The 23,352-nt window shown below is 42.0% G+C and overlaps 1 protein-coding gene across 1 annotated transcript in view; it reads right to left on the bottom strand.

Moving 5' to 3' along the window:
• LOC306923422 (anoctamin-1-like) overlaps nt 1–23,352 on the bottom strand; it is a 61,200-nt gene that overhangs the window by 8,894 nt on the left and 28,954 nt on the right. The window contains 5 exon segments of the mRNA XM_079501507.1: nt 9,346–9,423; nt 10,267–10,341; nt 16,465–16,547; nt 18,675–18,835; nt 20,444–20,578. Of these exon segments, the coding sequence (XP_079357633.1) occupies nt 9,346–9,423; nt 10,267–10,341; nt 16,465–16,547; nt 18,675–18,835; nt 20,444–20,578 (532 nt within the window).

Here is a 23,352-nt window from a genome sequence, read left to right as displayed (position 1 = left end):
AAACACACTCAAACAAGACAACATGCAAAGTGCATGCAGTAGCATTATCGTTCTGTCATAGAAATGTTCCTCGTTTAGCTTCCACTAAATGCTGTGCAGTGACTCTTATCTGTCATTATTGTACCTTTTATTTAAAGATTAGACGTTGACTTTATAGCCACTGAATATCTTACTGTATCTGCACTATAACGGTATTATAACTTACCTGCATTGCAATTATAATGAGTAGGGTCATGCAAACCACAAATATGGAGGAACTGAACTTACTAATACAAGCCCATCAGACTTGAAATCTTAATAAAACGAACACATTATTTTTTGTTTTGGCTTCAGATTCTGCATAGAATCATTGTATATAACTGCAGTGTTCCTCTTGTGATTCGATTAACTTATTTATTGTGCGTAGTTAGTGCTCTGAGCACTACAAACAAGGAAAACAGGATTCTGCACGTTTGAGCTCAATCAAGAAATAAATGTCTGTGCATGCTGTTAATCCAAGTCTGCTGTGGATACAGTTGGGTGCTACCGATATTGTCCCTTATCATTTGACCCATTTAGGCCTGACCTCAAAATTTAAAAAAAATCCTTCTAAATCCTCCAGTTTTCTGAAATAAATATTTTCACGATTTTTCAAAAATAGCAGACCTACAAAGCTCGTAGCGCGCCACTCGGTGGCGCGCTATGAGCTTGTAGATCTGCTATTTTTCAATAGCTAAATTATAATGTTTAAAACACCAAAAGGGGTTCCCGCCCAAAATGGGTTAACTGTCCTTTTGCGCAGATCACGCAAACCTCAGCAAAAAGAAAAGGACAATATCGATGGCCTCCAACTGTATGACTTCTACCACGTTTAGAGCTAGATCCTTCCCACACCAAAACCATGCCTAAGCCTAACCTACTAACATGGTTTAAACAGAATCAAAAATGAATCAATCAAACCACACCTCAAAAAACCATGCTAAAAACATAGATTCAAAAACAATTCACCCAAAAAATCATATATCTATCAATTGCACACCATAAAACCATATTTTTGGTGAACTAATCCTTCAACGAAACCACAGCACACACCATTTGATTGGTTGGGTTTGCTGACTTACATTTACTACTTACAGTACATTCTAGCACTAATCGTATGCATCTTATGCCATGCTCAGAGCCGGATTTACCTTGCTGAGGGCCCCCGGGCTGGAGCAAATTTGAGGCCCCCCCTTGGGGCGCGCGGCGGAGCCGTGCGTCCCGCCGTGCGTTGTGCGTCCCCCAAATAAATTTGGGCTATTTTGTTTTCATTTTGGGGTACCCAGGCCCCTAAAAAGAGAGGCAGGCAGGCAGGCAGGCAGGCAGGCAGAAGCTCTCAATGGTTTAACCATAATACAACTAAATACAATAGCTATACACACATTTCACTTGAATTGGATTTCAATACTTTACAATTTTATTATATATATATATATTTTTTTTAATATATTTTTCCCCCTAGTCGGGCCCCCGACTAGGGGGGCCCCCGGGCTGCAGCCCACCCTAGCCCAACGGTAAGGCTAGGGTGGGCACAGAGAATGCTGGGCACAGAGAATACTTGATTCTGATTAGCCCGGGGGACGGTGTGCATTCATTTTTTGACATAAATGCAGACTGCAGTCAGAAGTAATGTAATGTTTGAGTAGTTACAGTACCATTATATATCCCAAGCTAATTATTTGTAATAATAATAATAATAATAATACAAAGAAACGTAAACTTTAAAGCTACAATCCGCTGTCTCTCTCTATACCAACAAAGTGTGGTATTTGCAGCAAACTACTATGAAGATGACAGCACCTTTAATGTCCAATCTGATGCATTGTCTGCTTCAATTAAGTTTATTGATATACTATATATACTATATATATATAGATTGTTCAAAATAATGTTCTATTCATTCAAATAAGTCACAGATTGTAGCTTTTAGGCTATTGTGTTAAAAAGCTGCATTCATGTGGACGCATCCAACAGCTCATAAAAAAATACTGGATTTGACTTTGTCACCGCCCTACCTGTAAGAAATGCAAAATGCATTAAGAAATCATCTTAACCACATTCGTTGGGTTTCTCCACATTATTAATAAAATAAAATAAAAGACTAAAAGCATGGTATCTAGGTTGTTTCCGTAAAGTACGGCTTATTTCAAGGTTGACGAAGATATTTGTCCACACAAAGTATCAACGCAAAGAGCGTATTGCCCCCAAAAAATCACTACTTAACTTATATGTTTTTATTGTCGGAAGTGGCCATAGTATAGCTATACTTAGCCTCCGCGGACCGCGTTGTGAATCATTATCCCCCAATCAAAATGTGGTTCACTGTGTTGTGAATCATTATCCCCCAATCAAAATGTGGTTCACTGGATAGTAGAGATGTCCAATAATATCGGCCTCCCAATATTATTGGCCGATATTAACATCAAAAAAATCACACCCGTGTGAACTGAGTGGTGTAAGGTATTATATAGCCTGATCAGCTGTGGTCTGACGTAATGAAATCACACCCGTGTGAACTGAGTGGTGTAAGGTATTATATAGCCTGATCAGCTGTGGTCTGACGTAATGTCTGACGTAATGAAATCACACCTGTGTGAACTGAGTGACCATAGCAACCATGCTCATTTTTGAGTGGTGTAAACCACTCCTACAACTGGCTTTGTTAGTTTACGTGTCTGTCTGTCTGTCTGTCTGTCTGTCCGTAGCAAAAAAAATCACACCCGTGTGAACTGAGTGGTGTAAGGTCTTATATAGCCTGTCTGACATAATGAAATCATGTCGGACGTAATGAAATCACACCCGGGTGAACAGGGTTTTTTTTCTGTGCAGAAAAAATGAGCATGGTTGCTATGTTCACCCTGTTCACCCGGGTGTGATTTCAATGTACTGTAATAACAGGGTGAACATAGCAACCATGCTCATTTTTTCTGCACTAACAAAGCCAGTTGTAGGAGTGGTTTACACCACTCAAAAATGAGGATGGTTGCTATGGTCACCCAGTTCACACGGGTGTGATTTCATTACGTCAGACATTACGTCAGACCACAGCTGATCAGTCTATATAAGACCTTACACCACTCAGTTCACACGGGTGTGATTTTTTTGGTACGTAACAAAGCCAGTTGTTGGAGTGGTTTACACCACTCAAAAATATAATATCGGAAAATATCAGTATTGTTTTTTAATTTATTAATTACTTCAACTGCCAATATGGCAGTGCCATATTGGCAGTTTTTCCCATAAAATTGAAATTGTTATTTTTTCACAGAGAATGATTACATTTGGACATCTTTGTTTAATTTATGAACACATCCAGTGGGGCATCACAATAAAATGTGCCATAATAATAAGTGAATTCGTCGACAAGAGATATGTGATGTTCACATAGTACACATATCTCAGAACGAGAACCCAGACTGACTCTGCACCTGTCGATCTCTTCCGGGTGCATTTAAACAGCTGGTTGATGCAAATGACGCCAGTGCGCGGCTTTAACTTGTAGAGTGGGCAAAGTGTTGTTTTGCCCACGCTACAACTTGAAGCCACACACTAGCGTTATTTCCTTCAACCAGACGTTTCAAAAACCCAGAAGAGACGCCTGGACTAGGCGTTTTCTTGGCGACTGTCTGGTTATACCCTGTCTGTGTGTGGTGTACTTGCACGCATGTGCTGTGCATGCGATCGCAGGTGCGCAGACTCTGTGTGTGACTTCTCAATTCTGTGCCCCCCCCCCCCCATCTTTCTCTCTGATGCATTGTAAAACATGTGGTGTCTGATTACGCACGCTCCGTCTCACTAGTAGTGGATCCCATAGACTGGACGGACAGCTTGCGCCCGATTGGCTATTTGCACTCCATAGCCTTGTGGACACGTATCCCGTAGCCTGGAGGGACGGTGAGTCTGAGATTATGAATTCACAAAAATAACATTGTTATCGTTGAACGATTTGAAAAAAATATTTGGGAATTGAGTTCCTTGGCGTGCCGGCAGCGTGCACATGAAAAAAAATGACACTGGTCGGTGTTATCTTGTAGTATTTTTGCAAGATTAGTCACGGACAGGCATGCAAACACACACACGCACACACACACACCTGCTTCTGCAAGATAATACTAGATAAGACAAGAATACTCACACATTTAGTGGCAATCACGACACCATGCATTCGTTGGCATCTAATCTCTCTCCATTAGCCAGATAGTTTAACGCATTAATGTATTATGTTGCATAATATACACACAGTAAACACACGTGAATCTGCAAGAAGGCTAGCAATCTGACCACAGTAATCCGGAACAGACATGATTATAAATTAGATCCATCACCTGACTGAATGGAACACTGCATCATAACCCTGCTGTCAGTGCATGCGACCCGACCCCGCGACCCGACTACGGATAAGTGGTTGAAGATGGATGGATGGATGGATGGATGTCAGTGCATGCCATGGTGTGCAAACATGGAATAAGACATTAACAATACATCACATCTGGAGTGCAACATGCCCCATGTGCATCTACTGCACCGGTACCACAGTCCACAGACCAACAACAACCAGCAGCATGAAATGCAAGCTTTTCTTTTTTACTTTTTTTTTTACACATTCATTGAATGGGTTTCATTCATCAAGTAATATATTTGTCATTTCAATGCCAGTGCCATGGCATGTTGCATAAAATGCAGTTTTGCCTTTTGTATAAACTCTTTCACTTTTACCCCTTGAATGTTTCACAAAATTGTTCATTAAATAGATCTTCATTAAAAACAAATCTCAAATACTAGTAATACTATAAGTACATATTTAGAGATATATTATGTAGAAACAAATGTAATTAAATGAGCTATTAACTATTAGTTCATGTCATAATTATTACATGTATAGTTATGTATTCCTTGTAATTACTGTATTTCTTTACCCATTTAAATAGTTAATATTTACCCATTTCTACTACTATTCTAACAACTCTAGCAAACAAAGAACAAATACAACAAAGCACATATCGATGACTCCCAAACGTTTGGACAACATTATTTCTATTCATGGTTTTAAGCACATAGTTGTGTTGTGTGTATGAACTGTTGAATGAGGCCCATTGAGGGCATCTCCATTTACATCAGGCACAGTATCCTTTTACATACCTAAATACACCTAAAATCATTATGTAATTGATATGCACATCCCAGAAACGTATAGATCCAGAGGCTCACATTATTTTATGTGTAGATGTATGTGAAACAGCTAAGTATTGTATAACTCATTACATAATTGAAGTTTACACTTATCACCTGTGACGTGATGATAAAATCAGATTAGCTTGTGGTGTGTTTAGGATGCTTGGAGCGTATCTATTTCGCTACATTTGCTATAAGTGAGTAAGTGAGTAGCTGCTCAAAATTAGACTGGAACTCACCTATGCTTTTTATGGCATAGGCAGCTCCCAGCGGATCGGGAGAAACTAGGCACAGCTGCTGGACATGAGACTAATTAATTAGAGCGACAGAGAGAGAGAGGAGTGTGTGTGTGCGTGTGTGTACGTGTGTGCGTCAATTTAACAAAGGTGCATACGATCAGAAATCAGCAGTGAGTGAGCGACGTTTGCGCTACTGCATGCCGAATTGAAGTAGACTCGGACCCAGACTTTTTTTTCCTCCATGGAAATAAAAACGTCTGGGTTTCCGAGGCTAGCTCAAAATAGACATAGGCTACTAGAAAACAAACCCAGTTACAATGAATGAAAGAGTCCGGTATCAGCTCTACAGTAGAAGGTCTAGAAAGAAAGACACATGAGAAAGTAATAGCTTATATATGCCAGCTGTCTAATGGCTTTGTACACAATCCGGACGATAGGTGAATCGATCGAGAGGCTGCTGTTTATTGCTCGATACAGCAATAAACAGCATGAATTATCTGGGTGACGCAGTGTTGCCAAACGTACGTAGCCTACCTCTGTTTAACGTTATCAAAGCCCCCCTTGCAAGTTGCAATGCACTCCCTTCCTAGACCCCTCGTTAGGATGTTTAGACATTTATCTCTGTGGGCCTGAGCCCTGAAAGTGCTTTATTGTATTATTGTAACGTTTATTCGAGATATATCGATATATTGATATATATATCGTATTGTGGCCTCTGTATCTTGATACATATCTATCTTGAGATTGCAAGCAATATCCCCCACTAGGGGTGCACTCACACGGTTAATGCAATTCTCTGTGCTCGTTGGATCAATGCTGTGTTGTGTCATGGCCGCCCAATGTATTTCCAATGGAGGTCACATGGTTTGACACAACATTGTGTTGTGTGAGGTTGAGGGGCGCATTCGACTGCGCCCCACTACACAACATGCATCCAACGAGCACGAGAATTGCATTAAAGGTGTGAGCTCAGCCTAACACACGGCCACATCTGATATGTATTGTGGCATACACAATATCAGTAGAGCCCGAAATAAAAATAAAATGTTGGCACTTGACCACACAGAAAACTAATCTTGTTGTTGCGAAGTGGTGATCGAGATATAAATCTTTGGAGGCGATTCCATCGGTGCAGAGTGGGCAGAAGTGGTGGAAAGTAACTTTGAGTACTGTACTTTTGAGCTACGTGTAATGTATTTGTACTTTACTTGAGTATTTCCAATTTTCAATACATTTACTTCTACTCTACTGCACCTCAGATCTAAATATTGTACTTTTACTCCACTACATTAATGCGACTCATTGTGAGCTTGTAGTTCTGCTATTTTCAAAAGATCTATTATACATTTGAAAACGTATAACGGGACATTATACGGTCTAATATATACATATTACTTTTAGTACTTTCAGTACATTTTTAAGCCAATACTTTTGTACTTTAATCCATTGAGACCTGGAACGCATCCATGTCACGTTAGCGTTTAACCACATTAACCATTAACCCATTTTGGGGCGGGAACCCCTTTTGGTGTTTTAAACATTGTTATAATTTAGCTATTGAAAAATAGCAGATCTACAAGCTCATAGCGCGCCACCGAGTGGCGCGCTATGAACTTGTAGGTCTGCTATTTTTGAAAAATCGTTAAAATGTGCCTCAAATCTTTCCGAAAATTGTCATGATTTAGAAAACTTTTTTTTTGTAATTTCGACGTCAGGCCTGAATGGGTTAAGTACATATTGAATTGTATTTCTATATTGCATAATTGATACTTTTACTTAAAGGGTAAGACCACTTTTGTAGAGGTTTGGGTTGTGTAGTTACCTTGCCATGATGCAACTCCAAATGTGGACAAGAAATCAAAAATAATTTCTCCAGTGATTAGAAATTGATAATTCAAAATATGCTCCTCATTGACTTACATTGTACGCTGAAACAGCTCTCAAAGTCACTCTTTTAGTACGTAAACAAACACAAACAAAGTTGTTTCAGACAATATAGAGCAACACCAAATCTCATGTGGTTTTCTTTTTTCATAAAAATGTTAACTTCCTGTTGATTTGTCCATTTTTATTCAGAAGAAAACCCGGACTGGATCCATAGATCCGGATCCAGATCTTCATATAGTAAAATCAACAGGAAGTTAACATTTTTATGAAGAAATAAAACCACATGAGTTTTGGTGTTGCTCTATATTGTCTGAAACAACTTTGTTTGTGTTTGTTTACGTACTAAAAGAGTGACTTTGAGAGCTGTTTCAGCGTACAATGTAAGTCAATGAGGAGCATATTTTGAATTATCAATTTCTAATCACTGGAGAAATTATTTGTTATTTCTTGTCCACATTTGGAGTTACATCATGGCAAGGTAACTACACAACCCAAACCTCTACAAAAGTGGTCTTACCCTTTAAGTAAAAAAATGTGAGTGCTTTTTCCCACCACTGGTGGGCAGTCTGTCAGAGAACTGGAATTATTTTGAAGCGACCGCTAATCGGCTCCCGTTACCCTGGTGTTTCCATGTCACCGCCTGGGCCTGGTGCTGTTCATAATCACTTTTCACAAAGTGTGCACTACCACCCAGATCACATGTTGCGTTATCTCTAATAGATCGTTGTTGTTGACAAGATTTTTGCCGTCTAGTACCGAAGTCCTGACGCCACTCCCACTGCCCCTGGGTCACAGCGTTATATGTTTTGTATTGGAAGCCCCATATGCACATTTTAAGCCAAAACCACACCAATGGGTGAATTGAACCAGTTAAATCACTTGGGTCGACGTGCGACAGGATATATCCGTCCCAGCGGTGTGATATGTCCTGTTGCACGTCGACCCAAGTGATTCAACTGGTTCAATTCAATGGCCGCAAACCACACCAATGGGTCGCCAAGCATCTACTCGCAACCGTTTGGTTGCAAGGAGTTGCATGGTGACCCTTTGGTGTGGTTGGAGCTTTAGATTTGCCCATGGGGATGTGACCCAGGCGCGTGCGTGCGTGCGTGCGTGCGTGCGTGCGTGTGTGCGAAATTGACGAAGCATTAAACAAGGTAGCCTCTAGACCTACGCTACGTTGCAGAGATGTTTGTATTATGTGCTTTATTCATGTAGCCGAAGGTGAGTTACAACTCTGGAAAACCCCCTACCTCATGAGCTGCACTGCATAGTATAGTGTGATACAGAATGAAATGCCCCCCTCTAGTGGACAGATTCAAAGGAAGCAGTTCTAGCTATCTTGCAGTTGTGATTAAGTACTGACACGTTTGTTTATGGAAATAGTGATGAATAAAACCCAATGAGCATGGCACGAAAGTAAGGAATGGTATAAGGAGAAGCAGAAGGAATGAGGAAGAAGGAGGACAATGATCTGGGCAACAGAATGAAGAGAGCAGGAGTAGCATCAGAAGCAAGAGGAGGAGGGGGAAGATGATAGACAATGAAAATAACGCAAAATGTATGCTCCATAGGATGATGGTGTTACTTGCCGACAAGAACTGACTCTTCAAGGTAACAACACAAACTGACTCTTATAACAACAATAATTGACTCTTCACAATACTTGACACTTCAAGTTAACACTAACAGACTCTTACTAACAACAAGAACTGACCCTTCAAGCTAATACTAATACTAACTGACAATTACTAACAACAAGAACTGACTCCTCAAGGTAACAGACTCTTAACCATAACTGACTCTTCAAGCTACTGTAATAAGAACTGACTTTAAAATCGATAAGAGAGAACTGGCTGACTGACAATGTGTTGCAATGTGACACATTGTTAGCATGGATAGTGTCCATTTTCGATGGCAAGCAACACCGTCATGTCATGGAGTATAAATACATTTTGAGGATGAAGTGCAGTTAGTTATGATGGAAGCTCCTGGACGGTGAAAAAAGGATAGAGGAAGCTCAGTCTACCAGTTGTAACCCCGCCATGGCACTCTGCATTGTCTGCTGCCATTTGTTAGGACGATCCTCACCCTGATCTTTGGGCTTCTAGCACCAAAAAGGACATCATACACACACACACACACAGAAAGACCAGACCACACATTGGTATTCACACACAAAACAACAACAAATACAGTGTATATATGTATATATACTGTGTTTATAGACAGATAGAAAAGACACAGGGAGCAACAGTTTAGACATAGCACTCTCTAGTGTATACTCATAGCTATACTGTACAGATGTTCTACTGTTAGACAGATGCTAGGTTCTTAGCTTCCTTATGATTTTTTTTTTTTTTAAGATTTTTTCTTTGCTTTTTTTCTGCCTTTATTGATAGTTTCAAGTGAAGATTGACAGGAAAGAGGGAGAGAGAGAAGGGGAGAGACAAAGGTCGTCATGAACGGGACTCGAACACACGACACGCTGCTGTCAGGCCAGAGCATGTGTAGCATACGCCTGGACCATACAGTATGTACGACAGTGTACACTAAAGGCATGGCAAGCAGCATGTCGCCGCTTTTTGTGATGGTGAAACATCGGCTGTCATCTCAGTCCTACAACTGAACCTGTCACACCGACGCTGCAGTAGTGTTGGGTCAAACAAAAACAAAAAGCTATATTTTGTACATTACTGGTATACTGTAACCTGACTCCGCTGGGGAGCACTGAAACATAAAGTAGTCTTACTTAAAGTGGTATCGGTGCACCGCTAAATAATTCCTAAACAATCTACAGTGGAATGGAGAGACGGTTACAGTACGAGCACAGAGGAGACACAACAGCATTGAAAAGTATATCACTCTGGAAGACTGAAGGAAGGACTTCCCCTAGAAGACAACTCTATAGAACTCACACATTTCTACCAAGTAGACATAGTAGTCCTACCTTCAGCTGGTCTCTGTGTTCTTTCTTCAGCGACTTCTGCATGACCCGGAACTCATACTCCGCCCTGTGATGGTCCTGTGGTGAAGGTGGTGGATGCATGGGTCCGTGACAGGGTGGTGAAGGCGGTGGATGGGTCCGTGACAGGGTGGTGAAGGTGGTGGATGGGTCCGTGACAGGGTGGTGAAGGCGGTGGATGAATCCGTGACAGGGTGGTGAATGTGGTGGATGGGTCCGTGACAGGGTGGTGAAGGCGGTGGATGAATCCGTGACAGGGTGGTGAAGGTGGTGGATGGGTCCGTGACAGGGTGGTGAAGGTGGTGGATGAATCCGTGACAGGGTGGTGAAGGTGGTGGATGCATCCGTGACAGGGTGGTGAAGGTGGTGGGTGGGTCGGCCACAGGGTGGTGAAGGTGGTGGGTGGGTCGGTCACAGGGTGATGAAGGTGGTGGGTGGGTCCGTGACAGGGTGGTGAAGGTGGTGGGTGTGTCCGTGACATGGTGGTGAAGGTGGTGGGTGGGTCGGTCACAGGGTGAAGGGTACAGAGAAGGAAAAATAAGAAAAGGAAAACACCATGAATTGAACAATGCATTCAATGTAAAGTCTCAGACCGTATCTCATGCAGACCTTACAGGAAAACTTTATATATTATTTATGCAAAAATACATGAAACATGAAACTGTTCCAACCAAGTATACTATAACTTTAATGGATTATTACCTTTTTCAACAACACTTCAGGAGACAACAGAATAATGGAACACATGACATGTAATAGAATGTTATCGTGATAGCTAAGAGTGCGGTGCTAATTGAAGAGGCAGTCGTGAAACAGAGTGAATACGGAGCACAGACATACAGTAGACAAGACATGCATGTGTGATGATGCACAAGAATGCTAGTGATTAAAGGATTGGTTTTCAGTGTCACATTGCAAAGTAATGTGTGTGGGTGAAGCACTGTGACATAGTGTCGATATTAGCATTTAGGAAATTGAACACGATAATTTATCATAGACAAGACAAGACAAGACAAGACAAGACAAGACAAGACAAGACAAGACAAGACAAGACAAGACAAGACAAGACAAGACAGATCATGATCAGATCATGTTTACCCACTTGTGGTATACCTGGTCACAATTATTAATTCACACATAGTCTGGCACTTCCGCACTTCGTGCATAATGCACACTAGATGCAAATTATACATCTACAGTATAGTTTGAAAAATGTAGCCTTGGAAAAACATCTATTGTATTAATAATATGGCAATACACAAATGTTATCCTTTTTTTTTTTTTACTTTTTGGACTGAGGCCGATTCTAAAAACTACTACTACTAAATCCTGACTACTAAGTCCTGACCTGACCTTTTGCTGACCTTTTCTGAAAAACGTCAAATATTTATATAGCAGCATCACAATTTTAACATTTTTGAATACTGTACTTTACTGTACAGAACCCCAAGAGGGGTTCCCATCCAGAATGGTTAGAACACCAAAAGGGGTTCCCGCCCAGAATGGGGGGAAAAAGCAAACATATAGCCACTGCAGTGGAGACTTTTGTGATAAAGACAAGACTGTTGTATTGCTAATTTACATGAGCAGTGGATTTGGCCTACTGTGTCCTGTGGGTACATACAGTAGTAGTAGTACTACAGTGATTTTCAACCAGTGGTCCGGGGACCATCAGTGGTCCTTGAATGTGTTCCAGGTGGTAGCTAAATGATGCAGAGTTGGTAAACAAATATGGACCCTTATAGAACTCTTGAGTGAAATCAAATGGAACCCTTGTGGGTCTGGGTCTGCATTCATTGATAAGTCCCTCAGCAGGCAAAAAACACATACGACACGAATAAATAATGGACCTTGTTGAAGGCTTGAAAACCACTATAGTAGTATATAGATGGAGTTGGACGTGTGAGTGGAAAAGTGTGACGAGTTCCACTTAAACCCTGTATCGTCTCTGTCAGGTGGAAAGCTCATGTTATGTCCATAACTGTTACTTTTCAGCATTCAAATTTAACCCATTTTGGACTGAGGTCGATTAAAAAAGGCTTCTAAATCCTAAAATGTTTCTGAAAAACCCATGTTTCTGCTCAACCTTTTTCATGTCAAGGATATGTAGTTCCAGGGACCCCCCCAGAAGCCAATATTTTAGTTAAAAATGTTGCAGACCTACATCACCAGTGGCCAAAGTAAAAAAAAAAAGAATCTAAGCTTTTTGGCAGACCAAAAACACAGTGTGTGTGCGTGTGTGTGTGTGTGTGTGTGTGTGTGTGTGTGTGTGTGTGTGTGTGTGTGTGTGTGTGCGTGCGTGCGCGGGTGAAATACACACAACATGTGGGTAGAGGAGCAGTGCCAGAGCAGCAGACAAAGCTGTGGTGCAATTTCAGAGTTTTGAGTGATTGTAGTAGAAATGGAACAATTCAAACCTTGAGAGCCTCCTGTTAAAAAAAACAAGGTGAGGGTTGGAGATAAAGGGAGACAAAACAAGAGGACAGTAGGTAGGGGAAAAGGGAGAAGAATCGTTACTGAAAACATCCAGGACATTCTTCACTCGTTCCAGGATTTCCTGATAATAACAAAGAAATGTCATTCCTAACTGTGCATTAACTTTCATTATAAAATTCAACTACTGTGCATTAATTTAAATGCTTTAAACATTTAGCAAAAAACAGGCGCACATTTGACAAAGAATTGTGCGACTGAACTAATTTATACTTCCTCACACAATGTTGTCACTGCCGAGTGACAACAGTCACTCACAGTTACATACAGTACAGTACAGTACAGTACAGTACAGTACAGTACAGTACAGTACAGTACAGTACAGTACAGTACAGTACAGTACAGTACAGTACAGTACAGTACAGTACAGCAGGGGTTCTCAACGTTTTTGGCCGGGGACCCCCGGAAATGCTTTGGCAATGTCTCGGGACCCCTGCCCCGCCCCCTCCCGACCCCCAATATAAATTGACTGCTACAATAACCTTAAACCATTTTGGGTGGGAACCCCTTTTGGTGTTTTAAGCATTGTTATAATTTAGCTATTGAAAAATAGCAGATCTACAAGCTCATAGCGCGCCACCGAGTGGCGCGCTATGAGCTTGTAGGTCTGCTATTTTTGAAAAATCGTGAAAATAAAATTAAAATATATATATATATATTTTTTTTTTAAATAATTTGGGGACCCCCTAAAATAATTTGGCGACCCCCCGAGGGGTCGCGACCCACGGGTTGATAACCCCTGACGTACAGTAACAAGATCTATACTGTACGTAACAATGCCTCTCGGGAGCTCCAGCAACCAGTGGCCACTGCCTGTGATCACAGAACAGAACAACTGTAATATAACAAGGCCATGCAGTCCACACTAATGCAACTCCAACTACTTGCAACTCCTTCCTTGCAACCATTATCCCCAATCCCCAAATGGGTCTGCAACCGGTCAGTCCACACAAAGGTCTAACGCCTTTGGCACACCTACCGTAACTACATGCCTGTGTTACTTTTACACTGTACTTCTTAAAGGGCCACTTCACCCCCTTTTGCAACCAGATCTTATTTTAATGATGTTTGGGAGACAAGAAACACTTTCCTGGGGGATTTCACGTGCGGTAATATGTGTTTTTAGATATTTTAGTATTTCAAAGTGTCCATGGGCTCCATGATGTCATGGACACTGCATGGGCTCACTTCCTTCCTGGACTACAATTCCCATAAGGCTTTGGTCCACTGCTCCTCCTTGTGGATATGGGGAGGGGCTGTCTTACTGAGACGACATGTAGTCCAGGAAATAAGTGAGCCCAGTGTCCATGACATCATGGAGCCCATGGACACTTTGAAATACTGAAATATCTAAAAACACAAATTACCCACATACAAAACCCCAGGAAAGTGTTTCTTGTCTCCCAAACATCATTAAAATAAGATCTGCTTGCAAAAGGGGTGAAGTGGCCCTTTAAGAAGTCACAGTCATTTGTATTAAATAACCCGAATTGTATGTTGTTTATGATATGTCCTGCTAGGCCTATACAGTTATGAATTGTGATATTTATACACAATCTATGTTATATCAGCCCAGTGATAAGATAATGTTGCAGATAGAAATGACAACTCTATCTAGTCTGTAAAGTAAAAGAGCTACCTCTGGCCTGTGTCCTTCCTTAAAGGGACACTCACACTTCACCCTTTTTGCTAAAAAAATATAATCTTCTAAATAAAAAATTAACATATTATGTTATTTTTTTATTTAGAAGATTTAGAACACTTTCCTTGGGGTCTTTATGTGTGTAATATGTGGTTTTAGATATTTTAGATTTCAGCAGTGAGCCCAGTCAGTGTCTCTGATGTCATCGACACTTCCTTCCTGGACTACAATTCCCATAATGCTTTGGTGCACTGCTCCTCCTTGTGGATAGGGGAAGGGCTGTCTTACTGAGACAACATGTAGTCCAGGAAGGAAATGAGACCAGTGTCCATGACGTCAGAGACACTGGGCTCACTGCTACATTCTAAAATATCTAAAACCACATATTTCACACATAAAGACCCCCAGGAAAGTGTTCTAAATCTTCTAAATGTCATTAACATATATTTTTTTGCAAAAAGGGTGAAGTTTCCCTTTAATGCATAGATCAAGTTGGTAAAGGATGTGAGTGTTTGTCTACATGTAATACCGTGACTTTGATGACTTATGATTATTACAGTATTGCATGTCAAACTTTTCAAACTTGAAGGTATCATCGTCATCAAAAGACCACACACACAGTCAAAGTGATATTTCACTTTCAAACATGTTTAGGGGTCGTTTTTAACATCTACTAGTGCTAGATTCTGTATTTAGATATTTGCCATCTATTTTATCAGAGCCTTTACAAAACCTTTTGTAAACTTCAAACGTTGTAAACTAGTTCAGCACACACCCCCACACCCCCATTTAAAATGTATTTTATTATTTTATTTCTATTGAATACTCTCCCCATGTAGACTTAAATTCATGGAGACGAGAGGGGACTGCATGGTACAGTTGCTTCGTTCCCTATGGAGACACAAGGGAGAGTCTTTGTGTCTCCATAGGGAACACCCCTATTATTATTATTATTATTATTTTCAAGTCTATTCTCTCCAATTTTGAAAGAAATTTTAAATTCTCCTCGTATTCATTTTGAGCTTGTCGAGCTGCTATTTTTTCAATTTGAATCCTGAAAAGTAAAACAGTTTTTGGACATACAGATCCTACAGAGACGAAATACTGTCTGGTATGGAATGCATGTGATCGGCTCCCTAACACTCAGAAATAAGCAGTGGTACTTAAAGGGGAAAACCACCCATTTTCAACATTTTACTATGTCATTAATATACCTTAGAGCTGTTGTGTGGAAATAATAAAAAAGTTCCCCGATTCTGTGTTTCCTAGAACTATAATTATGAAAAAAATCATTAACATGGTGAAACACATCTTGATGACATCATCAAGATGTGTTTCACCATGTTAATGATTTTTTTCAGACCTCTAGTTCTAGGAAACACAGAATGGGGGAACTTTTTTATTATTTCCACACAACAGCTCTAAGGTATATTAATGACATAGTAAAATGTTGAAAATGAGTGGAATGCCCCTTTAAGTACAATTTTGAGGTATTTGTACTTTACTTGAGTGTTTCCAATTTACAATACTTTTACTTCTACTCCACTACATCTCAGAGCCAAAATGTTTACTTTTACTTCACTACAATTATTTGAAATCTTTAGTTACTACTAGTTACTTTGGCGATTTTAATTTTGATTAGAAAACATACATTAACCACTTCAAGCCTATACATTTCGGCCATTTGAAAATAGCCGATCTACAAGCGTTGATCACGCATTGTGAGCTTGTTGATCTGCTATTTTGAATAGATTTTGTACACATTTTGAACTTTTTACTTTTACTTTTAGTACTTTAAGTACATTTTCAATTCCGTACTTTTACTTGTAACAAAGTCGTTCTAAATTGCAGTATTGGTACTTTTACTTAAGTAAAACAATTGAGTACTTTTTCCACCACTGGAAATAAGGCCCCTCTCTGCGTCGTGCGTACGTGTTATGCTTGATTTACAGTCGTGTGCCGCAAATGTCAGATCAGCTATTTCTGGCGCACTGACAGGCGTTTAGATATATAGCTGTATAGATATGTTATCTAGCACACACACACACCTCCTCTTCTTCAAAACCAGTCAGGTCCCACTCATAGTTGAGCCTCATCTGTCGTCTCTTCCAGTGCTCCATAAACATAGCCGCTGTACAACAAAGGGGGAAAAAAATAATATATATCACAATCAGAACTGCAGCCTCACTCCCTATCTTCCGCCGTAGTCTGAAAACCCACCTTTTCAGACTCCATCATGGCCCGTAGCCCTTGCCCTAGCCCCTTAGATAGCACTTTTTGTAGACTTAGATAGCATTTTATACAGACTTATAGCATGTTACGTAGACAGCACTAGAATTGCTTATTATGTAGTTATAGCACTTTATAGTACTGTATATTATATATGTATAGTTTATACATATAGTTTCATTATGTAGATATTCCACTGTTACATTCTTAGCTTACGCATGTTTCATGATAACTACTTTTTTATGTATGTGATGTATTGCCATGCTTTTTGTTCTTGCTTAATGTCAGTCGCTCTGGATTAAGAGCGTCTGCGCGCACGCACACGCACACACGCAGACATTTCATGTAAAAAAACTAAAAAAGAAACACTTTTTGTACATTGTGCAAAGCAGAAGTAGGTCGGGAGTGGCTGTTGTCGGAGATGGAGTCTATCCCGGTTACAATGCACTAGACCAATGCATCAAGGCCGGGGAGCTCAACAAGCTCAATACAATCATCAAGAAGGCCAGCTCGGTTGTTGGCCTCCGAATGGAGAGCCTGCAGTCGGTCGCTGAGAGGAGGATCAAGGACAAACTAAACTCCATGCTGGCAAATCCCTCCCACTCCTTTTATGTCATGTTGCAGAATAGGGTGAGCGCCTTCAGTCGAAGGCTCACCTTCCCCCCCGAGAATGCATACGGAGCGGTATAGACTCTCTTTCATGCCAACTGCCATCAAACTCTATAATGCAAATGCATAAGAACTGCCTCCCCAAAGTTTGCTTATGGTCCCTCAGTGGTTCTGGTCTAGTGTGTTTATGTGTGTTTATTTGTGTTTATTGTTTTTCTGTCTGTCCTGCTTGATTTACGTGTCACTCTGTGCTGTTGTAGCGCTTCAATTTCCCTACGGGGATTAATAAAGTATATCTCATCTCATCTCAGGCTGCCTCATGGGCACAGAATGATGTGCTACATTTTCGTGATATTAATTGGCTACAATATTGATCTCATCGTGAGCGACATGCCTCGGCAGTCGGCAGAGTCGGCACTGAACTTCCAGCACTCCAAATGTCCTGCCAATCATTGTAATAGCCTAGTATTGACGACATCATCAAATGAACCATAAACATTCATAGTATAGGCAACTTTCTGACTAGGAAGGATTTACCGTATGCCGGTTGAAAATGTAAATAGCTACGGTACGTGTCCAGAACAAATCCAATCCCCATGGCATTCAGACAGACGGCAGTGATGATGTTATAAAAGACGGACTTCCCCTCATTAATCAATGCAGCTCTGATAAAAATATATATATATCAGATATATATTTTTTATCTCTGCAAAGGTGAGTGAGCAATTGTTCTAGAAAGGGCTTTTATAATATAGTTGCCAAGTACAGCCTTGTCTTGAGGATGAACTCAACGCTCAGTCAGTTGACATGCGAGAGACTCGCCTGTCAAAATAAGCCGATCTACACGTTGACGCGGTGTGATGCATCGCGGAGCACCTCGTTCACCGTTGTACGTAAGCTTGGAGATCTGTGCATTTTGCAGGCTGTGATATGACGTCTTTCACCCGAGGTAACATATTTCCTGTTGCCTTATATGGCGTGAAATGGGCGTGGACGTTCTATTTCACCAGGCGACACCATGGGGAATCGTTTGGGGAAGAAAGAGGCGAAATGAGATTCACCCCGATACGCACAAATGAAGCCATTACGCCACCTTTGGTGAATGGCACGTGAGATTGAACGTACGGAATATACACAGTCCTCCTTTACGCACTTCATTTACACCTGGCCATAAATCTCCTTCCTGAATCTGGCCCTATAGGGCTACATTTCCGTCACCGCTAAACCCCTTATCCCTAAACTTAAAAAATGTTGAATAGTTAAAATGGCCAGTCTACAAGCTCACAACGTGTCAATGTAGATTGGCTAGTTGAACTATTCAAAAATGTTTTTCAAAATAGTAAAAAAGGCAAAGAAGTTTAGGGATAAGGGGTTTAGCGGTGACGGAAATGGAGCCCATATGTGTTTTGTGTTCACTCACCCCATAGAGCCATGAATATAGAGAAGAACACAGTAGCAGGGTTATCAAACAAATGGCTGGCCCTGGCTGTGCCACAGGCCGTACTCAGCTTCCAGTAGCTGCATGCTCTGTCACACAGAGGGCACATGGACATGTTGTTCTTCGGGTGACAGATCTCCATACTGGAAAAGATAAGAGAGAGAGAGAGACACACACACACACACACACACACACACACACACACACACACACACACACACACACACACACACACACACACACACACACACACACACACACACACACACACACACACACACACACACACACACACACACACACACACACACACACACACACACACACACACACACACACACACACACCAGGATAAAAATTTAAAACCGATGGCGGCATCACGACACATTGTGAACTTCTACTGTATGTTTTTTCTTGTAATAAAAAAATACAGTGAAAGACATTAACCTGAACTAGTTAGTAGGCCTACTGAGGAATTGCAATAGAACATAGTTTACAAAACAAATAGTTTCCCTCCTTTTCATTTCCCCATCACACTGTGTACATACTGTATCGTATCCAAAACTGGATTTCAGGAAAAAACACAAAAAGTTAAATATGGATCTAAGATACGGTTCCCCGGTTTCTGCCCCCCGACAGCAACGATATCTGATGCAGACTGTGTGTGTATGATATTCAGGTTTGTCTAAAAATGATCAAATTCTTGGCAGGAAATTACCTATTATATAATGCCTTGTCAATGCTGAATAGGACGTGACGATTAAGAATGTGTCACACAGGAGCTCTGGGTTGTGTTACAGACTGTCATACTGCTGTGTGTGCGTGCGTGCGTGCGTGCGTGCGTGCGTGCGTGCGTGCGTGCGTGCGTGCGTGCGTGCGTGCGTGCGTGCGTGCGTGGAAGCAGTGTGTGTCATAATATCCTGCAGATGATGAGAACCAGACCAGAGGAAGTAGAACAGGACTATAAATGTCGCAGATCATTCGTCAAGCATTCCTCTTTTTTCTCCCTTTCTCCTGTATTTGTTCATTGTTTCGCTCCTTCTTGCCCACTATCTCTTTTACATTCCTTCTTCCTCTATTTATATACAGTATACCTCCTCTATGCTTGCCCTCATGTGCTTTCTTTCACGTGTTTCCCCTCTCTTCTCTCAGCGTCTCAGACCTGATATATTGTAGGCCTATACTTAACTACCGGTAACTAAATTAGTTAATTTTGGGGACAGGAATTCATTTAGTTGAGTTTGGGTATATAGGGGCTCCTAGTATGGAGTCGAGAACCTTTATGTATTTTGGTATAGCTCATTCCACATTTGGGTGGCAGCATAATAGTAGAATGCATTTTTTACCCATGTGTGAGACTTTACTTTACAAATACTACAATGCAGAAACGCTGGGTGTTGAGGGGGAGAAACAAGTGCGATACAAGTGACAATGTGCCACTGTGACAATGTGACACTATAAGAGAGAGAGAGATGGCTCAAAAAAGGATACAGAGGATTTGACTCTGAGTGTTCTGTTTGTGAGTGTTCTGAGTGTTCTGAAGACAAAGTGGAAACCTTGGAGTGGAATCCTTTTTCATCCAGGGTGTGTGTGTGTGTGTGTGTGTGTGCGTGCGTGCGTGCGTGCACTCGTGTGTTTGTGTGCGTGCATGCACTCACGTGCGTGCGTGTGTTTGTGTGCGTGCCTTCTGCGTGTGTTTGTGTGCGTGTGTGCACTCGCGTGCGTGCGTGTGTTTGTATACGTGCGTGTACCTTGGGATGTTGTCATCGACAGTAGCACACCCGTACAGGAACACAATGACTCCCACCACAGAGGCAGGGATAAGCATCTGCGTGTACAGACCCAACCAGGCGAAGTACAGGCCAATCTTCTCCCCAAAATATTTCCTAGGGACACAAAATAACAACACGAAAATGTAGGCTATAAATAAAATCAGGCACAAGTTTACACAAGGTTAAACCTAGTTTTGTTTTGCTTTTAACTGTGTTTTGTATCAACTGTTTTTAACCTGTACGGCGACCTTGAGTGCCCTGAAAGGCGCCTTATAAATAAAATGTATTATTATTATTATTATATAATGAGGAGTGGGCGGAATTATTTCGGGCAAGTTTTCCTCGACTGCAGTTACAATTGTTGAACAAACATGAAAGGGGGAGAGATAGGGAGAGACTGTAAAGTTGCAGCTGGTTTTTGAGACTGTGCTCCAACGGACACTACTGTCTGCATGCTGAAGCCATCTGACTCCTAAAACACTGTTCTAGGCCAGGGCAGTTAGTTCAACCGTCTGGGCACCTAGGCTGCTGAGCCAGCCTGGCGGCATGCAGCGGGTTCGACTCCCGATCCCGACGCCCTTTGCCGCGTGTCTTGACCCCCATCTCTCTCCCCATTTCCTGTCAATCTACTTTCAACCTATAAATAAAGGCAGAAAAAGCCCAAAAAATATATCTTTAAAACACTGTTCTACATTGTGCATTCCAAAATATATATTTAAAATGGATCACACACCCTATTGTATACACAGTACAGTCAGATATCGTCGCTGTCCAACTGTCTTCGTGAAACCAACTGTCTTCGTGAAACCAACTGTCTTCGTGAAACCAACTGTCTTCGTGAAACCAACTGTCTTCGTGAAACCAACTGTCTTCGTGAAACAAACACAATCAGTGCCGGAAGTCCTTCAAAATAGGAGCTCTGGGGTGCCGGAAAGACATGGCCGCTTTTACTCGGAAACCCATGACCCGGAAACAATCCACTAAAAAAAGTTTACTTTACATAGCTAGCTTACATTGCGATCGTTTTAGTTTATACGATATATGATCCAAAAAGCGTTCATATTTTGCGGGAGAGATGGGTGAGGAGCAGAAATGAAGCGCCAGTATATCGATCCGTTCAACACCACGGAGAGCGCCCTGGATTAGGAGAGACGAGTCATTCTTTCCGCCGCGCTAACGGCTAAGTCAATGGTAAGCTAACAATTGTGTGTAGCATACGTGTGTGTAGCATACGGTAGCCGAAAGGCGAATTGACAAATAAAAAAAAGGATGCGCTAAGACGTCCTCACACGTCGGATGTACGCGTCGATTGGGACCCCTAGGACGTGTAGCGACGTCATATGTATGGAAACGGTTAATACATCAGTGATATTTAACACCCTTTACGTTTTTGTGTGGGTTTTTACAAATATTGAATCAATGGAGAAAAAAGTATAAAAAAGTGGTGAAGTCCATTGGATCCTCAAACTGTTGGTCTGATCACCTAACTCCAACTGTAATGACATTCTTGGATGCAGGCGCAGGTCTCAAGGTGTGTTTAATAAAGTCCAAGCAATGGTACAAGGGAAAAGGCAACACTTGTAGTCAAAGGCAAAGTTCATTTCAGCAACAATATAAACGGACAGGACCGTGTGGAGTGGCTAGAGTTTAGAGAAGACAAACAATACTGACAGAGATGGAGTGGAAGAGGGAGGCATATAGGAGTGAACTAATGAGGAGCAGGAGCAGGTGGCTGCTGCAGTTCTAATGAGGAGCAGGAGCAGGTGGCTGCTGCAGTTCTAATGAGGAGCAGGAGCAGGTGGCTGCTGCAGTTCTAATGAGGAGCAGGAGCAGGTGGCTGCTGCAGTTCTAATGAGGAGCAGGAGCAGGTGGCTGCTGCAGTTCATATAGGAGTGAACTAATGAGGAGCAGGAGCAGGTGGCTGCTGCAGTTCATATAGGAGTGAACTAATGAGGAGCAGGAGCAGGTGGCTGCTGCAGTTCTAATGAGGAGCAGGAGCAGGTGGCTGCTGCAGTTCTAATGAGGAGCAGGAGCAGGTGGCTGCTGCAGTTCTAATGAGGAGCAGGAGCAGGTGGCTGCTGCAGTTCATATAGGAGTGAACTAATGAGGAGCAGGAGCAGGTGGCTGCTGCAGTTCATATAGGAGTGAACTAATGAGGAGCAGGAGCAGGTGGCTGCTGCAGTTCTAATGAGGAGCAGGAGCAGGTGGCTGCTGCAGTTCTAATGAGGAGCAGGAGCAGGTGGCTGCTGCAGTTCTAATGAGGAGCAGGAGCAGGTGGCTGCTGCAGTTCTAATGAGGAGCAGGAGCAGGTGGCTGCTGCAGTTCTAATGAGGAGCAGGAGCAGGTGGCTGCTGCAGTTCATATAGGAGTGAACTAATGAGGAGCAGGAGCAGGTGGCTGCTGCAGTTCATATAGGAGTGAACTAATGAGGAGCAGGAGCAGGTGGCTGCTGCAGTTCATATAGGAGTGAACTAATGAGGAGCAGGAGCAGGTGGCTGCTGCAGTTCATATAGGAGTGAACTAAGGAGGAGCAGGAGCAGGTGGCTCTGCAGTTCATATAGGAGTGAACTAAGGAGGAGCAGGAGCAGGTGGCTGCTGCAGTTCTAATGAGGAGCAGGAGCAGGTGGCTGCTGCAGTTCTAATGAGGAGCAGGAGCAGGTGGCTGCTGCAGTTCTAATGAGGAGCAGGAGCAGGTGGCTGCTGCAGTTCTAATGAGGAGCAGGAGCAGGTGGCTGCTGCAGTTCATATAGGAGTGAACTAAGGAGGAGCAGGAGCAGGTGGCTGCTGCAGTTCATATAGGAGTGAACTAATGAGGAGCAGGAGCAGGTGGCTGCTGCAGTTCGTTGGAGCCATGTGTGTTGACGGGAGGGCGGAAGAATTTACGCTGG

The sequence above is a fragment of the Electrona antarctica genome, assembly GCF_951216825.1.
Source record: "Electrona antarctica genome assembly, chromosome: 5".
Lineage (NCBI taxonomy): Eukaryota > Metazoa > Chordata > Actinopteri > Myctophiformes > Myctophidae > Electrona > Electrona antarctica.
This window is presented reverse-complemented; position numbering and strand designations above follow the sequence as displayed.